The 20,639-nt window shown below is 31.7% G+C and overlaps 1 protein-coding gene and 1 long non-coding RNA gene across 2 annotated transcripts; one reads left to right on the top strand and one right to left on the bottom strand.

The window, feature by feature from the left end:
• Positions 1 to 1,023: 1,023 nt before the first annotated feature.
• On the top strand, positions 1,024 to 19,790 carry LOC126738624 (septin-1). The gene is made up of 7 exons (XM_050444049.1): positions 1,024 to 1,296; positions 4,644 to 4,836; positions 6,830 to 7,088; positions 8,274 to 8,478; positions 9,625 to 9,699; positions 13,918 to 14,117; positions 19,349 to 19,790. Exons 1-7 carry the CDS (start codon positions 1,273 to 1,275, stop codon positions 19,470 to 19,472), a joined length of 1,080 nt encoding a protein of 359 aa, XP_050300006.1. The 5' UTR covers positions 1,024 to 1,272; the 3' UTR covers positions 19,473 to 19,790.
• On the bottom strand, positions 1,809 to 3,049 carry LOC126738629 (uncharacterized). The gene is made up of 3 exons (XR_007661398.1): positions 2,909 to 3,049; positions 1,961 to 2,155; positions 1,809 to 1,909 (listed from the first exon to the last, which is right to left on the bottom strand). It is a non-coding gene; the product is annotated as an uncharacterized LOC126738629 (long non-coding RNA).
• Positions 19,791 to 20,639: the final 849 nt, after the last annotated feature.

Below are 20,639 nucleotides of genomic sequence, written 5' to 3'. Positions count from 1 at the left end.
GCAACCAAAATCGAGAAGCAGCATATGTCGGTTGCCAGCAACCTATTTATCGTCCGCGCTTCCTGCTATTTAATCAATATAATACCCGTATATCTCCTGAAATTCCCAAGGGATTTTAATAATTTTTTGTCCAGATATTAACAATGAATATCTTAATCGAATTATGGTGGTCCCCCCCCCACAAACTAAGGTTTTCTTAAAACATTGAAAGGCCCTTTCAATGTTCTAAGAAGGTTTCGTTGCGATGAATTAAAAAGCCAAATGTTAAAGAGATGAAAAATGCTCTAGCTCCCAAAATTCCCAAAGGATTTGGATAAAACTTCTTTCTATAATAGATAATAATTATCAAAACCGATTTTAGGTTGTTGCAAAGCTCTACAAACGAAAGTTTTTTGATAAAAAATTATTGAATTATTAAATGGAAAAAAATGTAATGGCTATAACTCAAGGATTTGGACAAAATCGGTTTAATTATTATCTATTATAGAAACAAGTTTTATCCAAATCCTTTGGGAATTTTAGGAGTTAGGGCATTTTTCATCTCTTTAACATTGACTTTTTTAATTAATTTTCACAACGAAGCCTTAGTTTCAAGAGGTTTGGGCCTACTATAATTCGATTTAGGTATTCATTGTTGATATCTGGCTTGTTAATATATAAAAATTATTAAAATCCCTTGGAAATTTCAGGAGATACGGGAATTACATTAAGATTAAATATCAGCAAGCGCGGACTATAAATAGCTTGCTCGCAAAGGACATAATATGCTGCATTCTCGATTTGGTTGCTGGATATCGATCGGACGGTTCACACAGTCGTATTTTCACAATCGTAACAAAAATCCAAAAGAAACAATTATATTAAGTTAAGGTTCTAAATAAACACCCAAACCCCTAAGCAATTGTCGCCTTGATCGATACCTATACCCCAGCGAATTGAAATTGCCCGCCTCGAAAACTCCCGAGGGCGTATCCGTCACCTACGTCATTTTGGCTGTCAAAAGAATTTTCATTCATTATTAGACAACCCGCATAATATTGTGTTTGTTTTCTGAGTTTGGTGTTTCATTCATTTCTTTACTGTGTTACTAATTAATATTTTATTAACGTACAGTGTGGGTCAGATTTCCAAATTTAGATTACGGAAGATACTCTAATTGCATAAATAACATTTGAAATCGAATCTAAGTGGTTTCTTGTTCCTTGCAGCAAATTTTGTTATTGCTTTAGCATTTTTCTGTTTTCTTAGGAAAGTGTAATTTGGTGATTTATTATGGCCAATGAGACTGTGAAGAATGTAAGTCTTTTGTTTACTTATTTCTTTATCATATCTTCCATAAAAATGGAACTATCTTTGCACATCTACTTGATCCTACTATCACAATCCGTTCTCCATACGGGAAGGCACTATGTATATGTGAATAATGAAGGAAGTAATATCTTCACATATCATTCTGGTTTACCCCAAGAATCCATATAACGGCCTGTATTATTCTCAGTCTATGTCATAAGTTTACTGGTAGGGGGATCAGATGCACAATATTATACATTTGCTAATAAATATTGAACTACTTTCTGATAAATACTGTTTATAAGTTATAGTAATAACAATCTAACCAAGTAGAGCCAATGGTTACTGGTAAAAAAGTTTAAATTTAATTTAAATAGGGTAAAATAGAGTAATTTCTACATGTACTTGAACAAATGTCATAAAAATAAATAACTTTAACAACATAAATTTTGTTACATGCCTGAATGAAATAAAGTATATAGGTATTAACATTTATATTTAAAATATACAAAGTTACACTGACATACTAAAACTATATCACCCAGTGCTTTCCTACCTATAGCAAGTAAGCTAGTTCCTCTAACATTAAGAGACCATGGGATTTCTTTTGGCTTGTAAGCTGAAAAGAGAGCTCATGGAGTTCCACCAGTATTTTTAAAGAGCTGCTTACCCTCAGGACAGCTTCCTTCCTTCATCTTTTTGAAAGAAATCTATGCTTTTCTCTGTTTATAATTTGTGCACCAAATAAGAGGTAGCAAACAATAAATTGTTTTGCCTCCCTGGGTCTTATTACTCGTCACAACACAGCTAAACCACCTGGCTCTATCGCTTCCAAGATCTGCACTGGTAAAAGAGTCACTCGTATCTGAAAACAGGAAAGTATTAAACCATTTATTAACAAATCTGAAAATACTAAATTTCCTGTAATAACTGTCTGTTAATGTAAGATTATGTCTGATATCAATGGAAAATTTTAATTTTTCGAATAATAATGCATTTTTGAATTTAAGTATTATTCTAAATCAGCATGGCTTTAAAAAATAACAATCAAGCACCACTAATCTGGCCATATATGAAAATTTATTTATTGATTCACTGGAGAAAGGCTGCCAGGTTGACTTTATTCATTTGTTTCTGGATGTAAAAATTGGACTGTATGTTTTTATGATTCCCAAATTGTATGTTACACTTGGTATAATATGAGAAGCATGGTTTTTGATTCAAATTGAGGGATATTCTCTCCTTTATGACAGTTCCATATAATTACAATAGGGTATATAATTGTTGACACCTGGGAGGACTTTTGTATTGTTAGTCAAAAATTGTGTCTCCAGTCTGTTTTACTTGTCCTAAGGTATACAGGAAAAATTATTATCAATGGCTGTAAATTCATAACTTTACAATAAATAAAATAAGTGTGTTGTCATTTGTTTTAATAGTGTTGGATAATCAATTAAACCATCAATAATATTACAGACAAAGTACAACAATCTTTTACAAGTGCAAAAAGGGGTTCCAAAAATATAATCTTATTCTGCATGCTAAACAAATGTTTTTTGATGCAAAGGTATACTGAATATATACAAACTTGATGTTACTGCTATAATGTCACATTTACCTGTTGTAAAAATCTAGGACCTGGTTACAAAGTTTACTAGTTAAGTGGCTTGTTACCATACTAGCTTTAACATAGAAACCCAGATAAAAATACTTAATATTTTACATACATATTTAATGTATCCTATAGCAGATTGCACCTGGTTAAATGGAAGTCAACTATATTAAAGCAAGTAGATATTATTAAATAGGTAACAAATTGAGAAATGAATAAGGCTTGCAGTGTTGCAGTAATGTGTGCAGGCTGAAAAAAATTAGTTGTGAATGCTTGGAATATTTAAAATATTTCTTCTAGGTAATTAAGAATTTTTGAGTCTTTTTTCCAGGCAACAATATGATTATGAATGCCTGAAATAAAACAAAAATCGACTGTTCCAGGCATTTAATTGGTAAATGCTGCCATTAAATTTAATTTTATTTCTATGAAATTAATTTCTTCAAAATTACCTGTAAGGTATCAAAATTACTTAAAAATGTCTAGAAATTTTAAACACTGGATGCCTGGACTAAAAAATACTCCTATTTTTCCCTATTTTTCCATGCAGTCCATTACAAGGAAAATTTCATTTTGATTCAAACTACCTGAAACGGGTAAAAATGAGGTGAACGCCTGGAATATTTTAAAGATTTTGCTAGATGATTGAGGATTTTTCAGGTTCTTTTCTAGGCAACAATATGATCACGAGTGCCTGGAAGAGCAGAAAAATCGTCTTTTCCAGGCAGTTTTTTGGTAAATGCTGACTGTTAAATTTGTATGAATTTATTATCTTCTAAAATGACCTTTTAAGGACAATCATCAGTATAGTGTCAAAATTACTTTAAAATGTCTGGAATTAAAAAAAAAATTGTCCAGGCAATTAAGGAATTTATTTTCAAGGCATACTGAGTGCCTGGAATAAAAAAAAATATTTTTCCAATTAGGTCAGAATCCCTGGAATGAAAAACAAAATTATTTTAAATGTTAAAATGTATTTAAATATATGAATTATCCATGTCTTGATAATTGGGAAATAATTTAGTCATTGAAGAATCAAATTATTTTAAGAAACAATTACTTCTCCAATAGAAAGGTATATATGCATTACCTGTTTCTTTCACTAAAATCAAATTCAGCCAAAATTTTATTTATTTATTACAAAGGTTACAGAATCAAAACACTTCAAATAGTACTATAAAATGTTCTTAAAAGTGTTAAGTTTTTAAAATTGATCTATACTAGCATTTTTAATATTTTTTTTTTACAAAATGTACAGTATAAATGTGTATAATCCTGTCTCTAGATCTGAGTTTTAAAAATTTGTTTCATGCACCTAGGTGTTTACCTGTATATGCAGAAGTTTATTATACATCATTCCTAATATTAAATTATGACACAAGTGAAATGATGTATTCCTATTAAGTGTACCTAAAAATGTTGACATCAGAGTAAAATTTATCATAGGTTTTTGTCAAATTGTAGTAAAAGCCTTGTTGTCTATAGTTGGTTTAATGCTGCTCATGGTAAAATAGCTGTTGTAAGCTTTTGGTTGTTTGAGGCACTCTAAATAAGACCCCACTCAGCAGGTATTTGCATTCAATTTGCCTATGTAAAAGTTTGAAGAGAAAAATAACAAGGGATTTTTCTCTTCAGGCCTTGAGACTTTCACGTCATTCATTGATTGCAGCTAAATCATTTATTGATTGCAGAATTTTCATAAAAAAATACATATTAAGGCTTTATTATCTTTTTTCTACAGTTTTCAAGTCTGGAGACTCCGGGGTATGTAGGTTTTGCCAATCTGCCCAACCAAGTTCACAGAAAGTCTGTAAAAAAGGGATTTGAGTTCACCCTCATGGTTGTAGGAGAGAGTGGATTAGGAAAGTCCACTCTTGTAAATGCCCTTTTTTTGGCCGACCTTTACCCAGAAAGAGTTGTGCCTGATGCTGTAGGTAAGTAATCTACAAATAGTTTAGAATTTATTTATTAGTGCAAAAAAGTACAAAATTCTTATACATGTCAAATAAAAATTGTATAAAACATATAGATTGTAACATAATGCTATGATCTAAGACTGATCATAGCATAATATACTGTAATGGTATTGAAACACAAACCACTAATACACTTTTAAGTCAGGAGCACACTTTTTTCTTTGACAATGTCAGATTACAACTTCCACAAAATCACAGTTGACTGTCAACAAAACTGATTAACATGTCACCAAATGCGGTCCCTTTTAAAGACCCATGGAACAATTTGAACATGCTCAGAATTTTTTACATTGTTTGTGCTGATGGAGATCAATCAGTAGAAAAAAAAAATCAAGAGAATACTGACAGTCAGAGCAAGCATGTATACAAAACCGAGAAATATTAAGCTACCAGGATTAACAATAAAATAACCTAAATTGGGGCAGAATTGGGGCTCTCAAAAAAAACTACTAATTACCTTAAACTACAAAATAGGAGAAAAACAGTACAAAAACTAGTACGTTTTTTATGTACGTAAAGTTATTGCTGTTTATTTGATCAGGTTTTATTAGAAATAGCCCAGTTTCTTCACCCTATAGATAAAGAGTGGAATGAAAATGACAGTACTACTTGTGAATGTTTATCATTGGTTGAGTCATTACTTAGATATGTACTAATTGTTTGAAGAAATCTTTATGAACATTCTTTTAAACACTCTAATATACATATGTTATTCATAAGATGCAAAAAGCATATTTTTAATGTATGCTTTGTATGCATTTTGTCTACATGCAGCTATATACATTTTTACTTGATAAATGTAAGTTACATAAAACCAAATGAAAAAAAAATATCTCTGTATTAAGTTGGTAGACCTAATACACAAAAAAAACAAATATATTACATAAAAGTAAACAAACAAAGAAAGTTAAAAGTAAACCAGGACTTTGGAACATAATGGATCCTTTATGCTGTAAAACTGATTTAAATTAAACCCCAAATTGTCTGTGTCCTAAAAATTTCGCCAAACATGGAAGCATTGGTAGATTTCCATTCAATTTAATTTGTTTAGGTATGCCAATCAGTAAAAATCTATGAATCCTTCTGAATATTAATATAATTTATAGTGTTTAAGTTTGATTTTTTACGTATTGACACAGTTGTTCATTGTCAAAATATGGGAACACTACAATAATGTTTATGCTGCTGGATAAAGAGCAAAAAAAAAGGTGATGAGAGGATCTGTTACTTCTATTTTTCTTAAAAATATAGATAAGTAAAATAGTTTAATTTTAAAGTACTTACACCACCGCTTTTGATTAGTATAAGTAATTTCTTGTTTAACATCTGGAGAGGTTATTGCTTCCTTAATCTAAACATAAAAATAAATAGGTATGTGCCTTTACAAGTACTCATGTGTGCATATAAACAAGAAAATCGATTGAGTTTTAAAACAGATGCAGGCATTATTTTTATGGCCTCCAATGCAGGATAATAAATTAAAGGACAATGCCCCCTGTAACCTTATGGGGCATATCTTTTTTCAATGGCCTGTTGGCCAATAATATTAGTTTGCAATCATTTTAAAACATCCGATGCTAATCGGGAATATGTATTACAAATTATAAATAAACACTCACCTTCCAAAAGTATTTTATCTGGCTTATCCAGAAACCAACCTTAACTTAGATGCTTATTTTATCTGATATTGACTTGATTCAGTTAAGCTGTATTAGTGTAAGACAATAATACTAAATAAATTTAGACAGAACTGAACTGACCAGTAGTATGTTAGATATTTATTATTGTATTTTATTAGTGTAGGTAATTATGTGTATTGTGTATTTGTTTTTGTATTTTTTACAATTTATTTCATACCTTCATTTTATAGTATTTTAATTTATAGTGCTGTAAGTTGCTTCATAGCTGTTGATAAAGGTAATAAATAAATAAATTACTAATGTTTTTTTAGAAAAATTAAAACAAACAGTAAAACTGGAACCTACAACAGTCGAAATTGAAGAGAGAGGCATAAAATTAAGACTGACTGTTGTCGATACTCCAGGTTATGGAGACGCCATCGACAATACCGATTCGTTTTCGGAAATCATTAGATATATCGACGAGCAGTTCGAAAGGTTTTTGAAAGACGAAAGTGGATTAAATAGGAAAAATATAGTAGATAATAGGATACATTGTTGTTTCTATTTCATTTCACCATTCGGACATGGGTAAGTACAATTTGTGTAAATAAAGTGTTTTATGTCTTTTGCTTTATAAATTTGGACTTTTTTGTACAATTTTATTGCATATTTAGGTTTTTAGTCTTTAATTTACAGATTATTATAATTTTTATGCAATATTATATTTTTTCCTATCCAACAAGTCTCAAGCCGCCACTGTATCATTGTTTTATTCTAACTTCTCTTGTAACATCTATTTCATAATAAGTCTTTATAGTAAAATCTTATATGACTTATAGGAAAACTGATGGCTTTTGGTTACCAGAAAATAACACATTGGATTCCAAAAATACCTGAATGAGACTAAAATGTGTTTAAAATTTGAAGTAGATATCTCAAAAGATGTGATATATTTTCATTTTAATTCTGATTAATATGCCCTTCGCAAATTTCTTTCTAGAGCAGAAAAGTCATTACGTTAAAGAGAAAACGATGATTGTCGCGCCACCTTAATAGTGCGACGACGAAATGCAATATGTGCAGATTAAAGAGAGCAATAACAATAGGACAAAAACTTATATTTAGTTGCACGTCTCTTTGTTGTTTTTGACTCTAATTAGGAGAGGGGATAGTGCACGCAATGCAATCGTTTTTTTTAAACTTATAATTTACAGTTGTTATTTCAAGTTAATCCATTCACATCTGCACTTCAGAGCTCTGTCGACCGATCCAGTATATTGAAAGAAAATTGTCAAAATTAAATTTTCTATGAGACCTACTAATTGAATATTTTACCTACTAATTACCCTGTATATTTTTTATTTCATAACCCTATATTGTTTATTTTAGCTGCAGTATTCTAGAATAATCGGGTCGGAACTTAATGCACAATTTTTTTTTTCGCTAAAAAAAGTTGAATAATCAAATTCGGAAATGCGTAACAATGCTGATGAGATATTTTTATCGGAATGAAAACGCTGCAATATTGAATAGGTATCAGATTAAAAAGGCCTTTGCATTAAAAAAAAAGATCTAATACAGGATATTCCAAATAATTCATATCTATATAAGCTATCCCTTATTTAGTCTTATCAATCATTTCCGGATCACATCGTATTACTTTTAAGTATTTAAATGATGCCAAACGTACAAAACGTTAAATATTAAAAAGCTTTAATGATAAAGTTTTGTCAGATATTTTCAATTTATAGAGAGTTTGTTTTTAATTTTTAGTTTAAAACCTTTAGATATCGAATTCATGAAACAGTTACATAACAAAGTAAACATAGTTCCTGTGATTGCCAAAGCTGACGTATTAACAAAGAAGGAGATGCAGAAATTGAAAAGGAAGGTGCTAGATGAAATCGCACATAATGGCATTAAAATATTCTCTTTGCCCGAGTGCGATTCTGATGAGGATGAAGAGTATAAAGAACAGGTAAATTGTTTAAATTTTTGGTAATATTTAATAACTTATTTCTTCATTCTCTACCTAACGTTGACGATGTACCCCTGTCTAGCGATATCAGTATGACAAACGCATAAGGCTGTTTGAATCAGAAGGTATTTTACCGTATCGTTCAACAGTTATTTAGTTTTGTTTTCGTTTGAGCTGTGAATTTAGAAAAGCATTTAATAGCTTCTCCTCATTCTACTGGAAAAACTGGAATATTATGGTATTCATGGTAGGGCACTGGTCAATCAGTCATGTCTGATTAGAAATAATAACTGGAGTCAGACAGCTTTCAATATTGGGACCTGTATTGTTCTTTACTTATATTAATGACTTGCCTAGAAATGTACCTTTGGACATGACAAATATGTTTGGCTGAAGACATCTTCCAGTTGTCTAGTCAGACCGTTAGTTTACTATTGATCTCGTTAATAGCAGTCTCGTCTCAATAAGCGGTGTCGAATTAATAAGTTTAAGTAGTTTAAGTATAGGTCTGATGTTGCCTTAGAGCGAACCATAATGTCACCAAAAAATTAAAATTTTAAGCTGTAGATTTTAAGATTTTGTTTAATTCTGTATCCAGAAACATTTTGTATATAAAGGCGGTATATCTTACATATTATGGCGTCATTATATAAATAAATTGGTCTGCTTTTCTTATTTATGACTTTAAGGATATAATTCTACACTACTTTTAATAATTTAAAATGTGTTTGATATGCCCCACCGCAAACCACAATACAATAAGTAAAAAGAGACTTTACAAGAGAATTATAGTTAAATATGCACAAGTATTTCTAGTATTACATAAAACCTATGAGAAAGTTTCTAACAGAATTGACGAGGCCCAGTCCGGCGAAATATTTAATTGTAATTTGTCTTTTGATTACATACTTGGGAGAACTTTACTTTGTATTTTTCGTTGAATTATTTAATGCTTTCTGATTCTCTTCATCGAGCTTCGATAAAAAGATATCCCTTGCTTAAAAAAAATTAAAAGTTCTTTAAATACAATAAACACTAGAATTTTTTTTTAAACGGCTTTTTTGAGGCGATAACACCTTGATTAGGTTACTGTTTATTTAACTGGCAAAATTGAATAACTTGTTCAAGAAAAAAATATTTTTTTAGGTCCGTCAATTAAGGCAAGCTGTACCGTTTGCTGTTTGTGGTGCCAATACATTATTAGAAGTTAGAGGGCGTAAGGTAAGTGTCTTGTCTTCTGAATATTAAAGTGATTTGACCGACATAATTTCTGTATTTTCTTGCTTCTTAAGTAGCTTTAGCTTTTAAAGCCAGAATTTAACTGTTTTCATTGATAATCCTATTCATATCAGAAAACTTGCAAAGGAAACAAATCCTTCACAATTCCCGTAAAATTACTTTATATATGTATTAAAATTACTTATTATAATTGATTTTCAATCTATTGTCTGAAGAAATCTAATTGGGTGATTTTGATGGCCACTTAATTCATTTTATCAGGAAATTTCGATTCCTATAATATTAATAGCAATATTTGACCCAAAAAAAATTTTGATTGATTTAGTTTGGAAACTGTTTGCTGATGATGCGAAGCTATTTAGGCCTATCACATCCCTTTCCGATGCTGTGCTCCTGCAAAAAGACCTTAATTTATTCTTTGATTGGTGCCACTTGAATAGAATGTCCCTTAATATCAATAAGTGCCATAAGATTACTTTTTCTAAGCAAAGAAACCCTATTGCTTTTCTTTATGAAATAAATAATGTAGCAATTGGTGTCAAAACAGAGGTTTCTGACTTGGGAATATTTATTGATTCCAGGTTGTCTTTTAAAAGTCACATTAATCAGGAGACTGGTAGGGCAATGAAAATGCTGGGTTTTATCCAACGGTCTACAACTGATTTGTCTTTATTTACTTTTAGGCTCAATTGTGTGGTCCCCGTCAGATAACTGCTACATCGAGCAGATTGAAAAAACTCAAAATAATTTTTTAAGGGTGGGTGCTTTTAGATGTGGTTACAGGAGACAGGAGTATTACTATCAGTGGGTCAGGGATAACCTGAACTTACCCACATTAGAGTCACAAAGAACATTACTCGACTAATGTTTTATGCATAAGGTTTTAAATGCTACTATAGATTGTCCCGAGTTATTGTCTCTTTTTAAACTTAGGGTGCCTTCCAGATTGAATAGACAATCAGAAATATTTTCAGTCCCATTCCACCATACCAATTATGGTAATAATGAGCCAATTACACGAATGGCTCGAAGTGCTAATGGTCTGTCAGGGCAAATAAGCTTTTTTGACTCTAGGATTACATCTTTTAAGGGGCAGTTAAAGAATATTATTTCACAGGGGCTTTAATTAATAACTCATCTACACCTTTCGTTGATTTATAGATGGTTTTGTATCTGAATATATATGTTTGTATGGGTCTGCTATGTAACACTTTTGTAAATGGATATCCATTACATTCCGTAAATTCCGTAAATAAATAAATAAATAAATAAATAAAATATTGTAGATTGTCCAACAAATTATTTTCAATTTATTTACATATTGTTCATAACATTTTTTGCCTGTAGTTAAACACTGGATTAGTTAGAAAAGTTGATAGAATCAATCTGACTATTGGTTTTTTCGTATTTTTTATTTGCCTTAAATTCTTAGCGACTATGAAATTCTACAATTTAGAAGTGTACTTAGGAAAAGGATATATACAAAACCGTTTAACAGAAATAAAATAATTTAATAATATTATACATTGTGACAACCATCTTATTCACTGAGGCATTCTGAAACACCTTAATCACACAAACTGCTGTGTGCCATGTTTCAGTGATCATTACATTTATAACATACTGCATCCCTAAATTTCTGCAATTTTTTTCTAAGAACCATTAGTATGCTTACTGTTACTCAATTATACTGATACTCAATTAGAGCACATAAATATATAGGATTATAATAATTGTAGTGCAATTTAAACATGTCAAATTATACTTACCTATGTTTTCTTATAAGCACCTTTCGCAAGTTTCGCTGATCTGTAAACATTAATGAAAAACCATTATCAGTTAAGAAGTTTTATTTAATAATTTATACATGTGCATTGAAATCGGCCCACTGTGAACTTCTGACTTTAACTATTTTTTTAAAATTATTCATCAGATCAAAAAAAGGTCAAAAACAATGTTTTAAAGTGAGTATAAATTTATGAACACTTATTTCGACTTCCTATGTTTAACATAGTAAAATTAATGTATTAAGCAAATTAAGCTTTTTTAATATTAACATAAAGAGTGTTATTGATCATTTAAAATTTAACACTTTTTTTTTTAATAATGGTTATGGCCTTCTTTTGCCCTAATAACATCTCTGATATGATTAGGCGTAGATCTAATCAAGTTTGCTATTGTTTCTTGTGGGATGTTAAGCGACTGTTCTTCTACTGCAACAATAAACTCTGGGATCAAGTTTGGGGTAAAAAGTCTAGCTCAAATTCTTCGTTTTAGCTCATCCCATAAATGTTGGATTGGATTTAGGTCAAGACTATATGCTGGCCACTCCATAACCCGAAAACCAACTTCTGCAATGTAACTTTGCCCGGTTCGGTGTGTGGCCTTGCATAATCCTGCATAAAGGTAAATACGTCTTCAATGTAGTCGACGTAAGGTACTAAATGAACTGCTAAAATGAACTGAGGATCGGTTCATGCTCCTATAAAAATTGCACTCCAGATCATGCAGGAACCACTCTTTACAGCAGCAATCTGCAATTCGCTCTCTTGGTCTTCGGTACACTTTCCTTCTTGGGTGGCTACCATGCAGGCATATTCTGGTCTCATTCTGAACGGAACAAATCCATATTGTTTTAACTTCCAATTCATCGAATTCAGATGATCCCATGCAAAACGCAGGCGTGCTTGCCGATGAGCTGGAGTAAGTTTTGGACCGATCGTAGGTGTTTTAGGGATCAGATTATTTTCCTGCAGTCTTCGCCTTACTGTCCACTGACTAATAGCCCAACCTCGAACCTCACGGAGCTGTCGTTGCACTTGAACGGCATTAAAGTGACAATTTCCTAATGTTGTTGACACAATAAAGCGGTCATTACGAGCGGTTGTAAATCGCCTTCTGCCTGTTCCAGGTTGTCTATAGGAATATGTGGATGCTATCATAGCATCCACATATCATAACGTTGGTACACTCTTCGAACCGCTGCGCGTGTCATATCCAATTGTCTAGAAACAGCTTGCTGACCAAATCCATTTTCCATTAAAACAATAACTTGGGCGGCTTCTGTGGTAAATTAGGCATGACTCTAGCACACTTAAACAGTATTGAGATGAAAAACGAATAATATGCAAATTTCAGTTACAAACGCATTAATTTTAATATTTGACAAACTTGTTATTTTGGTTACAACCACCACATAAACACGTTTCATTTGTTGCCAGTTGCTACGCATTTAAACGATAAGCCTTATTTATACTCACATTCAAGCATATAAAATGTCTTTCAAACAGCATATTTCTTTTTTTGAACTGATGAATAATTTAAAAAAAATAGTTAAAGTCAAAAGTTTACAGTGTAGTTTACTTAAGTTTATATACATCTCATTATAGGTTAAACGTTTTAGTGTTTTGTTGTTAAATAACAATTTTTTTTTGTTGGTTACTTTTGTACGAATTTGTTCAGCTTTGGATGGCCTAAGTGCTTATATGACTCTAGAGCCTACATGCAGTTCTCTTTTTGCACAACGTGCATCTGAAGTTAGCTGAACTTCAGCTGCTTATTCGACGTTCTTGTTTCTTGGAGATTACAGCCGAACAACACTTCTGCATACATTGTCCGTCGTAGTCTGGAATATTTCTTTTGGTTCTCAATAATAATATTCGCCCTCCTGTTTACTAACAGAACTTATAAAACTACACTTACTCTCAAACTTCTCAATTATATCATTCATAACGTGAGAATAATAAAATATTTATACGGAGAAATGTGCAACATTCATAATATTTATCTAATTTAAATTTTTGCGTTGCACAGAACGCTCAGGGTGTCTGCTAACTTAATAGGGAACATAACGTTAGATATGATTTAACAACTTCTATGCGATTAACGCATTATGTAGCGTAAGCAACTTAGGAAACGAAAAATGAGTTCCGGACCTGCGCAGCATACTTCATCTTTAATAGACCTCTGAATAAATTCCCATTTTAATACAGACCAAATAAAAATAGGCCGTTCTATTAATCAGTGATCTTCCTTTAGGCAAATCCCTTACTTGGCCATATTCCCTATATTTCAATTTGCTGCGGATCGAGCAATTATAGGACGAGTAGGATGATTTGCATTGAACACACTAAAAAAAGTCATCATATATATCTTAGTCTGGTCTAAAAAAGTTCATAACGAGAAAATGTAATATTTCAGGTGCGTGGTCGGTTATATCCGTGGGGAGCGGTTGAAGTAGAGAACCCGGAACACTGTGATTTCATTAAACTGAGAACAATGCTAATAACGCACATGCAAGATCTTCAAGACATAACGCAAAGAGAGCATTACGAAAATTACAGAAGCGAAAGATTAGCAAAAGGCGGTACTGCGGTTCCAGTGGCCCCGAAAAGAAATACGTAAGTTTTGATTTGAAATAATTCAAATTCAAGCCTGAATAACTGCTGTTTTTACACTATCTATCATTGAATTTATTTAAATTGTTTGTATTATTGTGGCAATTTTATGGATGGGGTTAAATAAAAAACAGGAGCGTGTTTACCTAAATATCAACGTTTCGACTTGTATTTGGTCATCTTCAGAATCGTACAAAGAGAAATATATAGTTTGGCATACTTGTGTTTTTCTTATGAAAGTAACTAAAAGGTGCAAACATTTAAAGGTAGTAATAAAAAAGGGGGCAACAGTACAGAGATAAAACCAGTTATAACAAATAATAATGGAAAAATTAGTAAAACTAAAGCAACAACAATACATTTAAATTAACCAAATAATATAAATATTTTTTTTTAACTTCAGAAATGTAATACCAACTGAACCACCTAACAAAAAATTAAAATAATAATTTATCATATTGTTAACTAGATGTTGTATAATACAGGAATTTTTATTATTCAGAGTGCTATTATAATTATAATGTATTATTCAGCGAAAATTTTTTTATCCTGGATCTTTAAGGTATTTCATAAAAAAACGCTCTCACCCCTCGATTATCGATATTAGAGTGATAACTACCTAACTACTGTTAATAATTTAAATAGGAATTGGCGTCAAGTGATATTATTTTTAAACACCTTTTTATTTTGGTTGTGAGTGTTGCTGTTTATTTTTTGATCATAACAATGAATGGGCAGTAGTTTATTGTCGAAAATGGCTTTATTATTTCTCGAAGTATTCTCTATGATGATCAATACACTTTTGCGTGAACTCGAGCCGATTTCGCAATGACTTTAGAGACATGACTTTAGAGACATCTTAAGAAATATTATAGGGGCCTTAAGTCTAGGTATTGAGCAGGTCATGCGTGTGGCCCAACTCCACCAATCCAGCGATCTCGCGTATGTTGCTGTTATAAAACCATGAGTAACCAAACTGAAATTTGGTGATTTCAATTCTTGTCGCCAATGGTAAATCTTGCAAAAAAGTGGGCCGGATTGGCATCTGTTTAAAAAAAAAAAAGTTACGATACAACCCGTCAGTAAGTCTTGATGGTAGAAATACCGGTCCAATTGGATAGTCACCGACAATTCCTATTAAACATCAGTTATCCTTTAACCCATTTATGGCCAGTGATGCGTATACGCAACACTGCACTAATGATTTATTTACAAAAAAATAGTGCTTTTTTCGCCTGAAATATGGGCTGGTACCATTGACGCAAGGTTGAACAAAAGTGACAGAATTAAATTTGAACCATTTTTTCTTGTACGAATTTTTTAAAAAGCCGGATTTTTTCTTATATATGGCCGCACATTTTTAAAAATCATATACTCCTATTTAATGTTTTTATTTTCAAAGTTTTGTATTTTTTTAACACTAATTACATTCCAAACTACACCATAAAAGTTAAAACCGGGGCTAGTTGAACCAGGGTTTTCCTAATTAGGTCATAAATTATGCTGTTGCGTTCTCGCATCACCGGCCGAATAACTGAAATTGCCTGTCACAAGTGTGTCTAGACAAGTCTAGCAATTAGTACCCATTATCATGTATCTTACTTCTGTTAAAAGATATAATAGAAAATCGAAAAAAGAAGTGTGAATCCCACAACCAGCTGTAAGTTCAAGATATAATAAATACATGGGAGGAGTAGATTTGCATGATAATGGCGTGGCAAATTATAGAATCGGTGTGATGGGTAAGAAATGGTGGTGGCCACTATTTAAAAATACAATAGACAGTACTCTTGTCAATTCCTGGAAACTCTACGACACGGTGAATCACAATAAAATGTCACAACTGAATTTTAAATCATTCATCGCCGTACGCTTATTAAAAACAAAGAACTTTCTCGCTAGACCACTTCCATTAGAACGACCCAGTGAAGTGAGGGTTGATCACTTTGGACATGTAATTAGTAGGACTGACTTCCGAAGAAGATGTCGTGTATGTAGAAGTCAAACAATTTATATTTATGAGCGTTGCACTATTTATTTACACGCTGACTGTTTTCGGCAATATCACTTAACAATATAGGCCGTTGATGCGTTTACGCAACACCACTTATTTCAGAAAGTAGCAGATTTATTTCTTTTTTGATTTCACATATGTGTTTCTGTAATGTGTTTTCATAATTAAAATATATAATTTAAAAATTTTAAGTTTTATTTCTATCCTTGGCCGTAAATCAGTTAAACTGATGTTGAAATCGATCCACACATATCTTAAGCTGATTTGGCACAATTTCATCTCCCCATTGCAATGACAGTATCAATGTTTCTACTCTTGTATGGTCTTCTCTGACGTGATTCAAAATTAGAATGACACTTTTCATATTTCATTTTACACAACAACTTTTAACTGCCGTTAACCTTCAAAGTATCCAGACTGTAATAATTTATAGCAACTGATTAAAATCGAAATCATTGTGTTTTGTATTGTTTGTATTCCCGTTTTTTAATAATCGAGAACATTATTAAGTGTGGACTAACAAATTAAATCATGAAAATACCATTAACATTTTTTGTCAAAATGACGGCGCCAAGCTCAAAACTGCCTAGGCAAAAATCTTAATCCGCCACTGAACTAATCTAGATTATATTTTTCAAAATATACATATACAGCCTATACAAGATCTACATCAAAAATCTCAACATTCCATTTTGCATTTCGGCACCGCTCTAACATTAAGACATTAATTAAACTTAAGGATTCAGCACCCATTACAAAGAATTATTACGATACCTTCCACTCTGGATTTCAGCACCGCCTAAACATTCCGCAATACGATTCGGCACCTTAAATAGTTCATAGTTTGGCAAGATTTATTTAAATCAACTAATCAGAATAAAGATAGGTGCCGAATCCTATAGTGAAATATTGGACTCTGAGGTGAGCGATTCCGATTCAATGGGTGGCACTCTTTTATTACACGCATCTCAAAAACTGCCGACAAGGCGGATTATGCGGTGCGGAGCTGATCTGTCCCAGTGGACGCGCTGCTAAACTTGGCTTATTACAGATACTCACAGAGGGGTAGAAAATTAAAATATAATTAGCACAAAACGTGTGTATGCGTTTTGCATATCGAGGTTGTAAACTTGAGCATATCGCTAAGTTATACAGGGTGTTACGAAAAATTGGTATGGAATTAAATATCTCCTACAAAACGGTATGGGAAATATTAAGAGACTCTTTGTTATATTCTTTTCACATACAAAGGGTTCAGGCACTGCTTCCTAGAGATTATGAACCGCGTACCCAATTTTGTAGATGGTATATCCAAAAAGTTATAAATAATCGTAAAAATTTGATTCCAAGATCATGATGAAGCCAATTTTTCCCGAAATGCACTAATTTCCATAATAATCATTACTGGGCCCACGAAAACCCCCATGCTATTACAGAGACACATTTTCAGCAACAATTTTTGACTCAACGTTTGGATCGGTATTATATCCGATCATTTAATTAGACCATTTTTTTACCAGGACGCCTTAACGGACAGGATTATTGTAATTGTTTCACAAATGATTTGCCTTTGCGGCTTGAAGATGTTCCTCTTCAGTTACGGCAACAACTTTGGTTTATGCATGATGGTACTCCAGCCCACTTTAGCCGATTGGCTCGTGAGCATTTAAATAGAACCTACCAAAATCATTGGATAGGCCGTGGAGGACCACAATTTTGGCCACCCAGATTACCTGATCTCAGCAGCTTGGATTTTTATTTATGGGGGCACGTAAAAACATTAGTTTATCTTACACCAATTATGACATTAGAAGAATTAAGGAATAGAATTATTGGCGGATGTGAAACCATACGTAACATGCCAGGAATTTTTCAAAAGGTTCGTAATTCTATGAAAAGAAGAGCAGAAGCCTGCATAGAAGCGAGAGGTGATCATTTCAAATAAACATAGAAAAAGTGTGTGTCTATACCATAATATCTAAAATTCAGTTCAATATCTCAAACCGTCTTTGGAAAATGTATTAAAAACTGAAAATAAAATAAATCTTTAACACCCTGTATCTTAAAAACTAAGCATTTTAAGACCCAAGTTTATATGACCTTAAGGACTTAAAATTTATCCAGGAACTCCCCCTTAAAATTATGAGATACCATTATGTAATACCCTGTATGTCTCCAATAAGCACTTAAAATACAATTTTTGTGTTGGACTTCACTTTGCTATGTTTGTTTATCGGATTGGAAAAAAACAACTCGCCATCATATCTTACTGAGTATTTAATTGCAAGGGGCACTTTACATAACCGTCATTTTAGAAACGTGACTAACTTTAACATCCCCTTTCATCATACAACAAAATTTGAAAGCAGCTTACCTACAGTTGAATTTCTTAAAATTGAAAAGTTAGTAGGGGAAGTCTTTTCTCCACAAATAAAACGCTAATCCTCTAATTTCAGGACTTATGCATTTCTGCAAGTGTTCTTGCCATCATCAGACTTGGGTTACTTAACACATACACAAATTCTAAACAATAAAAAATAGTTATATATAGTTATAAATAGTAATAGGTTTTTTATTGTTTAGAATTTGTGTATGTGTTAATGTGTTAAAGTTTTATTTGTGGAGAAAAGAATTCCCCTACTAACTTTTCAATTTTATATTGACTTCACTTCAGAATGGACTTCTTTCTTAATATGAATTTCTTAATGCAAATTAGTGCAAGTTTTTACAACATATGACTTTTTTTTCTTAAGACTATACTTCTAGGTTATATTAGATCTAGTAAGGTTAGGTTTTAATTGTAAAAGTATGTTTTAGTGTTATGGAAGATAAAATGTTTCATGCGAATAACACCTGTTGTGTATGTAGACACAAACTGGATCTTGACTTTTTTATTTGTCAAATGAAATCAAGATACCAGCCAATTCTCATGGTCTTAAAGTACTGCTAGCCCATATCTTTATACCGATATTAGTTCCTCAATTGATTTAAATATCTGTATACCATTAAATTTTTGTATTTTTTAAACTATCTTTATAAGAATAAAATTGGTACAATAAATATGCCAAAATCCTTATTTTTCTCAGTAGCCTCCGGAAGATGGCCTATAAATATTAATACAAATCGAAACGTTGACTTTTAAATAACTAGGTTTTCTGTTCTTTATTTTACCTTATCCAACAAACTCCCACTATCATTTATAGAAGTATGTTTTTTTTAGTATTATTGACCCTGAGAAAGTCACAGAGAAAGACAAAATATTACAAGAAAAGGAAGCCGAATTAAAGAGGATGCAAGAGATGATCGCACAGTTACAAGCACAGATGCAGACACAACAACAATAAATATTATAACTAACGTTTAACAATTGGTATCTGCATTATTTAATATCATATTGTTTCATTTTAGCAAAAGTTAATATTTTATGAAAGTAGCTGAAGGGTACAAAAGAAAATGTGGCTATTGAACATCTTGAGAGTTATTACTGAATAGGGTCAAGTGGGGGTAAATGCGAGCACCATATATATAATTTTACTTTCTTACATCTTTATAGCAACCGTTATGACTAGTGTATATTAGGAATTTTGTAAGCAAATTTTTTTAAAACGTTGTTTAAATATCAGGCTAAACATTTTCTTAATAAAAGTTATGTAAGTTGTTCATATTATAGTTCATATATCATTCATAGTATATAGAGGTTACATATAGAAGCCGCGATAGGTGGTAGGGAACTAGTTTATGGAGTATGTTCAACGTGCCACAGATAGCATCACATGTTTTAACAAAACCTGAAATTATCGACGGTTAATACTTTTGCTCGGTTTTCCATTTGCGTCACTTGATCCCATTGATTTTACACCTAAAAAAAGTTTTTGATTTCTAACAATGTTGGTTTAACAATAAGGTATAATTTTTAAACTAAAAGTTGACTAATCGTTTGGTTAGCATACCTGGCATAGTTTTTTTTTGTAGTTTCTTTTAAAATGCGACTTACAATACCTTTTCGTTGTACCCTTTATAGTAAAATAAAATGCAATACTTAAAAGTTTAGTAGTGCCATGTTTTCTCTTCTAAAGTCTCAAATAACTCGCTTTGTACTTAAATATTAGAAATTAATTATCTTAATCGAATTATTCCATTTATGACAAAGGCGAGTGAAGTGTGATATCTACCTTGATTTGACTAAAACCTCCGACATATCGCATCTTATATATTTTTTATACTTTTCTTATCTTATTAGTATCTCGCTACATTATTTAAGTCTAAGCTCCAATAATAGAAGGACAAAATACGGTGTTTTCTTATCGGTTACAGCTACTAAAACTAAAAGAATCTCAATTACTTGAAAATTTATTTTTAATCTATGAATATTTTCTGTATCTTTTTCCTTTTAAACTAGTGGGCTTAGACTGCTTTTTTATATTCTTATATAGGCAGATATAGAGCTATTTTTTTATAATTATTAAGATATCCTATACCTATTTTTAGTATTTAAGGCAATAACGTATATT

Source organism: Anthonomus grandis, chromosome 7 (assembly GCF_022605725.1).
Source record: "Anthonomus grandis grandis chromosome 7, icAntGran1.3, whole genome shotgun sequence".
NCBI lineage: Eukaryota > Metazoa > Arthropoda > Insecta > Coleoptera > Curculionidae > Anthonomus > Anthonomus grandis.
Note: the sequence above shows the minus strand (reverse complement) of the source record. Positions and strands in the feature narration are given on the sequence as shown.